The 11743-nt window shown below is 37.1% G+C and overlaps 1 protein-coding gene across 3 annotated transcripts in view; it reads left to right on the top strand.

The window, feature by feature from the left end:
* Window positions 1-588: 588 nt before the first annotated feature.
* LOC131036397 (uncharacterized) overlaps window positions 589-11743 on the top strand; it is a 160025-nt gene continuing 148870 nt past the window's right edge. The window contains exon 1 of one of the 3 annotated variants that reach the window (XM_057968281.2): window positions 589-1010. In XM_057968281.2, coding sequence (XP_057824264.2) covers window positions 849-1010 — 162 coding nt within the window. In that variant the 5' untranslated portion in view covers window positions 589-848. The remainder of the gene's footprint in view (window positions 1011-11743) is intronic. The other 2 variants (XM_057968280.2, XM_059221579.1) reach the window with 2 other exon arrangements.

The following is an 11743-nucleotide window of genomic DNA, read 5'->3' as shown; positions in this document are numbered from 1 at the left end:
TGACAACGTGAAGGATAAACCACGACGGGGAGAAAAAAACAAACAAAAATCCGCCGGCAAACTTGTTTTACCTAAGTTTTTAGGGACAATATAGGTAGCGGTAATTTTTGCCACGTGGGGCCGTGAGCGGTACGCGGGAAGGCGGTCATAGGTGGTCAACGAAATATTTGACCACCCATTAAAAACTTTATTATATTCAAACATATTTTTTTAATATTCATTACGTATTTTAAAAACATTTTTTTGTGTTGTAAATATAAGATAAATATATTATTTATTAGGCATATAATAAACATGTATAGGGCGCAAAAGAGGTGAAGTATTGGTCATCACTTCAAAATGACCACTTTTTGACCTTTCGACGCATAACGACCCGTAGAGACCGGATCGTTATTACCCAAAAACCAGATCAATAGCTGTAAGCAGTTAAGTCGCATACAAAGACAACCCCCCAAAAAAAATTGAAATCCAATATACCATTTAAAATTTATAGGTGCACGAAATTAACTATGACGGCTACCCGTGCTCTTCCCCTATGATGATTAAATTATTATATTGAGATCTGGCCACTGACTCAAATTCGGATTAAATCGTTATTGCTGAATGTAAAAGATGAGGTCCCGATATAAATACCGAATCCGCCAATATGGGCGCGCAACCCTTCTTTTCCTCTGTAAGGAAGAAATTTAAATACTGTTTTCCTATTTGAAAAATCCAAGGAACAATTTGATCGTCGAAGTATGAAATCTTAATATCACAGACGAGAGTCCAAGTCGATTTGATTTCACCGCAGGAAAATTGGCGCTAGATAAATATCGAAGAGTGTATGGCAATATTTTAACGGTTGTATGCTGTTGCGATTACACGCAGAGGAAATGGGAATAATAAAAGATGGAAGCGTGTCAGGAGTGCTACCTGACATTAACTATTTTGCCGTCAATTATCCCGGTTATCCTTCTTCCATTCCTCGAGCAATTGAAACCCTTGGAGGTATAGATGGCATTGCTAAGGTAAATATGTTAGTTTGAGAGGCATGAATTTTATCGCTTGGCTTTCCGTTATTTTGTTACACGAAGTTTTTGAATTTCCGCGTGGCTTGAACATTTAACCTATCGAAGTTAGAGTTTGGTATTATTCTTAATGTCAGACAAGTTGCACACCGAACTAATTTACAACAGACTTTGCCGTATAATTTTATTTGGAGGGTTTTGAGTGCAGAGTGATTTCTACATTCTTTTGTTTCTATATTTGAAGAAAACTCAAAATGGCGGTGATTATAACCAAATTTGACGAAGGAAAAATAATCTTGGTTAAGAAGGGGAGCAAATTCGACATTGCCTCCACAATGGACACCGATTAGCTCCAAAGCACTCTAAAATGAAATTACTCGTTTTTATTTGAAATTTTTTGGATGAGTTTATGGACCATCTATTGTACAGCGTTGGCTTGAGCCAGTTAGGTGAGATTTTAAAACTAGATCACATTCGAATGTTCCTTATCTTTGTAAAATCTCAACCTCATCACATGTCGCTGGGGTTATGGGCTGACTTGTTGCAAGGCAAGTATTCAATTAAATAAATATTTTAATCTTTAATCAATTTTTGTCCTTATATAAATGTAATAACCTTTCAATATTGGATTGTCTCTTCGATTTCTGATGAGGACATAAGTGTAGTGGCTGTTCAGCTTCTTTGAAAGCTTATAAATAAGTTCAATTTGAATCCAATAGACAGAGTTACAGGCATACAACTCTTAAGACGAGTTTGTCAAGCTGTGACATACATCTCGTCTGTCGAGTTAGCCGATTCAGCTCTCATGAAGTCCACAAGCATACAGCTCCTTCACGAGTTCGCCTAACTTGTATGGACTCGGGCATACAACTTCACCACGAGTTTGCCCAAATTGGATAGATTCAAGGGCATACAGCTCTTTCACGAGTTTGCCCAAAATTGTATGGATTTTACATATATATTGAATGAAATGAAGCTTTCAGATGGTTTATTATGTGTTTACAATACCACCAATTCTTCTTTTTATTGTCTCCTGAATTAGCAAAATAATTCAGATCACACGGTCATGCTTGTATGAGTGTTGCTCGATAGCATTGTATCACAACCACTTGTGCAATGTGGGCCTATCCTTGATAGAGCTGGGTCATACAACACAATTTCACAAATGTCTCTTTCCACTTCTTGCAAGACAAACATAAGGTTCTCAAATTGAAGAAGAATAGCTTTAACCGAGAACAAAAATGATAATTGGAGTAGATTATGCATGGAGGTAAAATATCAGACTATGGTGATAGAAGTCAATAACTAGTTTAAATGTAATTTTTAGGGCAATAGAGGTGCATGGAGCAATGAATCTCTGCCCCACTGGTAGAGCTTCTGGGTCGCTAATTGTCAATCCCTTTTTCACCTAGCTGATCTGGCCTCTGTCATCACTGATAATATGCTTAGATGTTGCTTTTGAGGGATGTCCAATCTTTCACGATCACATGGGCTTTACATCATCTGCCTGGAAGAAAGCAGGACCAAGAGATGAAGCATGCTTCATATTAAACACTAGACCATAATCTGACAAAGACAAAATCCCCCTCTTGTTGACTAGTTGTAATAACCTTAAACAGAAGTCTGAATTCCACCCTTAGTAAATGAACATTTATCAATCTATAATTGCTTCTTAATCCAATGAGCAGACTCATAATTTTATTAATACAGTTAATCAGTCAAGGGCTTAGACAACTGATCAAACTTCTTAAAAAATAAAGTATATATATTTCAATTGAATTCCAGGTCTGATTTATTACAAATGAACTATCAGATGAAAATACAAACTTGAGACTTATCCTGGCCTTGACATAACCCTGCTTTTGCACTTCTTTCTGGGTAGGAAATTTTCAGATTAGACCTTGGATGCCCTTGCTGCCTAGTTGCTAGGGTAAAAATGAGGCAGTTCTTATGGTGACCAGCTCCAAAAACTCTGTTGACCCGGATCTTTTTAAATGACTGCCGCTGTTTGCTGATTAGGGCTCCTCTAGGTATACTGCTCAGCTGCAGATTAGGGTTGCAGGTGCCTTATCGTGCTAATTCTCCAACCCTTATTATGGCTGATTATGGGAAATGAAACTATAAATGCTTTTTGGTTTCTAAAGTTGAAATAGCCATTACATGATTTTTTATAGAACCTTATCTAAATAGATTAAGATTACTATTAATATATATACACTCATATGTTGTTGGATCCCTAACCCTTATGGAGATAATTGGTCTTATGAATGGCTTTTCAAATGTTGACTAACATTATGCAGGGTTAATACCAAAGTTTATGTTGGAAAGGAAATTGTTACTTGGCAAGTTTATATTTTAAATTTACTATATTTCTTATTATAATTGAACTTGTGATTTTAGGGCAAGATTTAGGAACATCCCAAAAGGGGACATTACACTCTCCATCAATCTCTGGTTGAACTCCTTTGGGGTAGTGATTGAGCCATGTCCTTGTGTCACCATGCCATGGTACCACCACTCATGAGCCACACTCTCTAGGTGAAGTGTTGCAAACTTGATTGCTTTCTCTTTGTTCATGAGGTTTAAGGAGAAATAGATATCCAATTTCTGCAACCAAGCTCTTCTAGTCATCTTTCCTAAACACTGTTGTATATGTCTCCTTGGCTGATCTTGATATCTTCTCCCCTACGATGATTATTTCTTGTTTTCATATCAGAATACTCCATGAATGACAGGTTACAACAAATGGTTGGGTTTAGAGCACTATATTCTGCTGATGCTTTGCTATATTATCCTCAAGTTTTGGTAGGATTTACTTATCTTCGTCAAATGGATCTCATTCTTCTCTTCGCAAATATTTGGCCTCGAATGTCTTGGTTGTTGGATTGACTAAAATTCTATCATTGGTTGAGTGACTTTCTTTAACACCATTTGGATAAGGCCTTTTAGCACTTCATTGTTTATTTATTCCTCTAAAAGTCCTCACAATCTTTGCCATAGACTCCCTCATGGTGGACTGAAATTTTCTGGCCAACTCTTTGTTTTCATTCCAAATGACCTCTTGGAGGTTGATTTCCTCATTCTTATCAGTCATGACTTCTTCCTTTCTGTTTTCCCTGATTTTCCAATCACCCTTTTTGCATGAATCTGCATCACACACACCCACAGGCTAACAAAAAAGTTGGCTTTGATACTGCTGTAATAACCCTAATCAGAAGTCTGAATTCTACCCTTTGTGAAAGAACATTTATCAATCTAAAATTGCTTTTCAATCCAATCAGCAGACTCAGAATTTTCTTAGTATAGTTAATCAGTCAAGGGTTTAGACCTAAGTTACATATATGTATGTATACATATGTATACATACATACGTATACATATACATACATACATACATATGTATGTATATGTACATACATACATATTTGAATTCCAAGTTTGATTTATTACAAATGAGTTACCAGATGAAAATACAGACTCGAGACTCAACTTGGCCTCGACATAACCTTGTTGTTGTGCCTCTTTTTGCGTAGGAAAATTTTGGATCAGACCTTGGATGCCCTTGTTGCCTGGTTGCTAGAGTAAAATTGAGGCGATTCTTATGGTGACCAACTCCAAAAACTTTGTTAACCTGCACCTTTTTAAATGATTGTTGCTGTTTTCTGATTAGGGTTCCTACAGGTAAACTGCCCAGTTGCAGATCTGGGCGTGTGGCAGTTTGTCCCAGTTTTAGAGTAAAATGACAGGTATTACTCCCAAAAATCCCATCAATTTCGCCATATATTGGTGGCCTACATTCACAGCAAAATATATAGTTTGGGATAAGGGTACGCGGGCCCAAAAGTGGTGCCTTATTTCAAATTTTACTTTTTTAAGTTTTATTTATTATTACTATTATTTATTTATTTTAATTTTTAAATATTTATTAATTAACTGATTTACAAAGGTGTTAATAAACACCTTTATTATGCTGGGAGATGGCTGAGCTAATTGGGTTGGGACATGGCACTAGTTGTGTCTGTTTACTATATCTACATGGAAAAAGTTTGCTTGAACTTATCACAGGTTCACACCAAAAACTTGCTGTGGATGGTAAAGATTGGGTTGAATGTGTTGGAAATCCCTTCCATTCTGTTCCGGCACCACCATACTTGAAATGATCTGAACACAAAAAATATTTTATGTTGAATTTTTGTCCCTCAAATCCTAGATGTACTTCCTAAAGATTAGAGCATAATTGGCATTGCATAACTTATCTTTTAATAATTTCTCACTTGCTTGACTTCTTTCCTCACTCCTGAAAAACACTGCTTTTACATAAAGAAAATGAAAGATCCCTGATGGATCTTTTAAGCTGACAGGCTGTAATTTTTAATTATTTGTTTTAAAATAAATTCTTCCTGTTTATTAAATGATCTTTCAGAGAGAGACAGAAGTTGCAAAAAGGTTGTGTCTTTTGTTTTTGTTTGTATTTTTCCAGATATAGGTAAACAATGAATAACAACAGCAGCAAATATGAAATAGGCTGGAAAATAATGTGCAATAATATAATATTCAGCCAATCCAGAATAGCTACAAATCGTACCAGGCAAAATACATAAATGATATGCCAGCAAAGTATCTACCAACCAAAATAATGTTGCCGGCTGCAAGAAAGACCATCCACGCACAATGAAAAGAGATGGCTGATGAATACCAATCAACGACCCACGTGCCAGCTGGAAGGAGGCCGTACGGCTGCTGCAATCACGTCCAGGCAGCCAAGGAACTCCCACGTGCCAAGCAATATACCCAACATCCAAAGCCAAAGCTCTTCCAATGCTGAACTTGCACTCCAATCAAAGTCTGAAACCAAATGAAGCTGCTGAAACCTTCTATTGGGGTTTGCATCCCAATATCCAAGCCTGGGGTTTGCGTCCCAGTTCTCCAGAAATCGCCCCTCAGAGCAAATTCACAAATGCCAAGTTTGAAGATGTAAAAAGATAATAGAATAATGAGCCAACATCTTCTTTTATCTCCCTCTCAAAGCTACTCGAACCCTAAAGGGAGAATATGCTTTAACCTTTATTAAATAATGGCATATTCTTAATTAAAAGGCCTTTATGTATAGGAAAACACCCCTTTCGTCAAATAACAAAACTCAAGGTGCCAGAAGGTCTCCGGATGATGAAAATAAGTTATAATAATTCAAGACCTTTCCAACGAGCTATAACACATATGCCTGCCTGACCAGAAGAAGCCAAAATCCCCTTATTACTCCAATTAGCTATATAAATAGCTTTATTTAATTAATAAGACGCTAACTTAAGAAATATTAAAAATATATCCCAAATAGCCGTATAATGCTCATCTGACTCCACAAGTCTGAAACGGAGCCTGCCACCTGTCTGTGACTGTTGTCGGAAATCATGGATCCTTGAGCAATCTTGTCCCTAAAATCTAGCGATGCTCCTAGAAGCTAGGAAACATAACTAAATCTTCTGAAACTGAACCCAAGGAATAGTCTCATGGTAACCCAACCCTGGGTACTGTCAAATCCTCCTAAATAGTAGGAATGGCCTCCACAAAAGAAGGAAATGCCTCCTAAAATTAAGGAACTGCTCCAAACTGGTCCACTACTGCCAGAAGACCAAGTCCCAAACACTGTATAACCACACTGAGTCTCTATCCATCATTGTCAGCCTACAAGACCCCATAATAAGCTGACTCACATGTCTCTGCTAGACAGAGCTAAAGAGGGGACATGACAGAAAACCAATAGTTTTTCTCTATCAGTTCGACACTACAAGTAATTACAGAATTCACGAAGCATCATCTACTATTCAATTGTGACAACATTGCTACTTCGGTTTTTTGAATTTTAAGTGTCTTATTTAACATTTTAATGGTTTCCCCTATAGGTTTACATAAAATAATGTGAATAAGGTGAGTGTAGTCCATAGTGGATTTCACAAGTTCAAATCTAGAGGGGTAAGTGTTGGAATTTAGCCCCAAGTAAAGTCATTTTATAAATGCTAACATGGCTAAGATACAAGCCCTTTGCGAAGGTTTAGTTTTGGCCAAGGATCTGCAAATTAAGAATTTAGAAATTGAAGGGGACTCAGCTATTATTATTAATACTATTAGAACAGGCTCTACACCTAATTGGAAACCTAATAGCCAACTGAAGAGGGCAATTGTCCTTCTCAGTTCCCTTGAGAGATATACAACAAATCATATCTACAAAGAAGGCAACAAAAAGGCTGATTTCTTGGCCAATCTTGGGGCGGATGGTAAGATGATCTTAAATCTCAAACCCCCCTGAGAGGTTATCGGCTGTTGGACTGGTGTCCACTGTATAGTCCTCCTTGTTCTCTTTAGTCCACCTTTGGCATGCATGTGTCTTGGTTTTGTTCTGGTTAATACTCATTCTTTGCCTGGTCCTTCGATTTTTTTTTCTGCTATTCTTCTGTCTTTCTTTCTCCCTTTTCTTTATTTATTCTTTTATTTATATATATATGTTAAGATATATACACGAATATTTACACACATATATGGATATATGTATATGAATATACTTATATGTACATATATATTTATAATATTTTTTCGCATATATATATGTCTATATATATGTTCATATACATATATATGTGTGTGTGTTATATTCATATATATATATATATTTATTTTCCTTTTGTTCTTCTTTGTTTTTATATTTATTCATTTTTTCCCATTTTCTTGTATGTGCATATTTATTTTTTCTTTTTATTTTCTTTCCTTTCTTTTGAACTTTTATTTTTTCCTTCTTTTTTCATTGCTCTTTTATTTTCCTCTATCCTCCCTTTCTCCCCCACTTTCATAGCCTTAGATTTTTATACTTGTGGTTTTTCCTTGGCTTTTTGCCCCCCCTTTTTTTCTTTTCTTATGTCTTCGAAGGCATATTTGCTGATTGTTCATCATATATCCTTAGGCTCTTTGATTGTATGCCCTTATCATTGGTTGTTAAGCCTAAACAACTTTGTTTCTAGAGGTGGCGGAGTCTGAGGTGTGGCCTTTCATTTCCTTGTCATTGTAATTATTTTGCCTTCATCATCTTCCCTTCGACATGTGTGACATTTATGTGTCCTAGTTTCGAGAGCCTTCTTGGCTATCTTTAAGTTCAATCTGGCTTAGCTTTGGCATTGTTACTGTGTTTGATACTTTAAAATGGAGTCTGCAATTCTTATGCTCCCCAAGGAAGGAAGCAGAATGATGGCCTTTAAGGGCCAAGTTAAATAGGAACGTTGGAGCAGGGTCTTAAACGACCTTGATGATCTTGCTGTTAGGGCTGTTATAGAAGTTATGGGGGAGGAACATATGAACTATGAACTCAGGTTTAGGGTTAACTATGACATTCCTGCTACATTTGTAGTCATCTTACTTGTCATGGGTACACCCAAAAATGAGGCAATTCTACTTTGTCAGGCGATTTTTAAAGAGGACTTGTTGATTGGTCTAGAACTAGCAGTCCATAATGTTAATGAGAACCTGATGATTCCTTACCCCGAAGATTATGCTGAGCCGGGTCTAAGGAATCGTGTTAGGGATGTGGTGATGCGCCCTATCTTGGTTATCAAAGATATCTCCTCCTTCGAAGCAAGGAAACCGATAACTGCTAGAAACATTGCATTCCTCCAGAAATGGCTTCATCTGAAACCTTCTCAGGGTACGAAATGGTGGGTCGATTATATGGTTGAGGAAGGCTTTTCGCCTCCAATGGACTTCCCTGCAATGGATATCGAAAAATTTCAGGTACTTCCTCCTGTGATTATCAAGGCATCTCATTTGGTTGATAAATCTTATTCTCAGGCTAGAAAAAGGACTCAAAGGGTGATGGTGGAGGCGGTCCTGTCGAGCTCTTCTGCAAATCCTCACCCTCCTCATGGGGATCGTGTTTTTGTTGATAGGAACCTGAAAAATTAAGGTTTCAGTTTTATATTCCCCATTTATGTCAAACTTAGTTTTTCTTGGGAATCCCCATGAATTTTGCTGCACCAGCTGGGGCATACTTGGTAGCTTTCTATTATGGTTATTTAGCAGTAATTTTGGACATGTGGCTACTCTGAGACTTTAAGAATTTATTTCAGGACTTTACTTTAGATGCGTGGTTATATAGGGCCGTTTGATAAGATTTTGTCTATGTGGATAATTTTAGACTTTTACTATGGTTAAGGTTAGATATTTTCCTGTAGTACTGACATAGCACTTTGGTTTTCAGTTTCATGCAACATTGTTTCCTGAAGGTTATAGTGTAATATTGATGGTAATGCTCTGGGTCCTCTCTAGCTATCTGGCCTCTAAAATAACACCTGTGTGTATAAAGATTAAATTCAGAGGGGCAAGGGCCTCAGACCGGCTTGGGCTTTGGTTTGGTTTGTGTTTTTTATGCTTACATGGCTATGATATGCTGTTACTTTAAAATTGATATGCACCCATAATGCAAGAGCATTCTTATCTTGCATGGTTTTGCTAACAGCTAACAACAGGTCTAGATGGTTGGAGGTTGTTTGTGACTGTTTCTGTGTAGGGAATATTATCAGTACAGGTCACCCAAAGGAGAATGTTATACTGGATTGGACTGGACAACTACGTACTCCATGGGAAGGCCGTAGCTATGAGTGGCAACATCTTCGAATTTCAGCATGTGGTCTTCACTCTGTGCGTTCTCTAGGGGCAAAACACATGCAGAATTTTGTATGTTGCTACATTATATTTGTATCAGACTTGTTGTAAATAAATTTGTAATTTTTCAAAATGTATCCATATACGAACAATTGAATTTTTTGGGGCAAGATCGAAGGTTTAATCCACCCGACTCTTTCCTACTGGTGCCCCTAGAGAGTCGGGTTGTTTTTGGTTATAAATATTAATAAAATCTTATGGCTTTGGCCTTTTACCGATAAAAAAAAAAATCTAAATATTTAAATTTGTTTAATTATTAAATGTTAATATTTCAAATAAATAAATAAATAAGTAAAATAATGCTAAATTTCAATATTTTAAATGATCATTTATAATTTTTTTTTATATAAGTAAAATAATATATATTTTTTGATCGGTAATAGGTATTACAATTTCAGCTGCTCTGCAACAATCCACTAACTTAAGACAACATGGGGTCTCGCCCCTACAATATAGTCGCTTTTGACTGGAGCTATGAACCAGTGGGGTCTCATGCAGCATATCGATCCTACAAATCCATAATACTCCTTATCTCTCCACAATTATCTCTCCATTCGCCTTATATCTCCCGCTCCTTGTCTCTCCACACACACCACCTTATCACTCCACAACCGTCTCCTTATCGCTCCACTGCAACTCCTTATCACTCCACAACCGTCTCCTTATCGCTTCACTGCAGCTCCACTGCAACTCCTTATCGCTCCACATCGTTGGCCTCCCTTATCACTCCGCTGTCAAACACGTGTGCATGGCGCCTGGCAGTATTGTCTGTGTGCTCCTGTGCGGGGAGTACAGTCTGTCTTCCTTCGTCCGCCATCAACGCAAACGCCTGCCAAGAGATTCGAACATTTGACCTCCCCAAACCGGGGCTCGTGACTTAACCGTCACGCTGCGGGGTGAATCCCATAAGTAAAATAATATTTAATTTTAATGGACATTGATTATTAAAATATTAAATATATGTTTGAAAATTTTTAAACTTTATGAAAGCCAAAAAACATCTATAGATAAATCAAAAACTTCCCAAGCAGATTGCAAACTTGTGGATTTGACATTCGACATGAGGCTCGATTCACAGCAACTCCTCTCATGGCTCACCCACCATTTTTTTGCTATCGCGAGTTTGAGAAATTCTGTTTTCAAAAGCCCTAATAAAAACTTTTATTCTTTTCCATACAAATGTATTGTGAATTTTAACAAATTTAATTTATTTTTAATGAGTTTTGCTGCAAATTTTAACTAATTTCTTCGACCCCAAGCTGAATGAATAACCTACTACCGCACGCCGCCATAAATAGCAATTTTTCGTAGATTTTTTAGGGTTTTCATGGTAGTTTTTTGTTTCGTGGGATTTGTGTGATTTTTATCGAATTAAACATGTGTTTTTTTCGCGATTAAAACTTGAAATAATCGTTGACCATCGGTAAAAATCGTTGACTGATTAATTCCGATTTTTTTGGGGAAAAAATTGGCTCCAATGCCGACTCCCAATTAATTGGATATAATCGCGTTTTTTCTCGATTGTTGCTTCTTTGGTCTAAAGTATTTAAACTAATTTAGATAGTTTGCTAAATTGTTTATCTAAAATATTAATTTTGTCTTTTCACTTTGTATGTTTAGGTTAATAGTTAACCATTAATTCAGGATGGCAACTTCAAGGTATGATTGGCCACTAGAACCATGCCCATCTGGATATATAGGCACCCGTCCTAAAGGTGCTAGAGATAGGGCTTGGAGGTATGCCTATGAAGGACCAGACCTTGGGTCGGTGATTTGCATTAAATGTGAAGAAGTATTTCATGGAGGCATAAATCGCCTGAAATACCACCTTGCAGGCATCAAGAAGCATGATGCTAGGGTATGTCCCGGGGCCATCGAAGAAATAAAAAGAGATATTAATGCCATACTCTCAGTTGGGAAAAAGAAAAAATTGCAAAAGGAGAGGGCAAAACTAGCCATGAGAGCAACCATAGCTGAATCTCAAGGTGTTTCAGTTGACATTGAAGAAGAAGAAGAAGCACTTCAGGGCA

Source organism: Cryptomeria japonica, chromosome 5 (genome assembly GCF_030272615.1).
Source record: "Cryptomeria japonica chromosome 5, Sugi_1.0, whole genome shotgun sequence".
NCBI lineage: Eukaryota > Viridiplantae > Streptophyta > Pinopsida > Cupressales > Cupressaceae > Cryptomeria > Cryptomeria japonica.
This window is presented reverse-complemented; position numbering and strand designations above follow the sequence as displayed.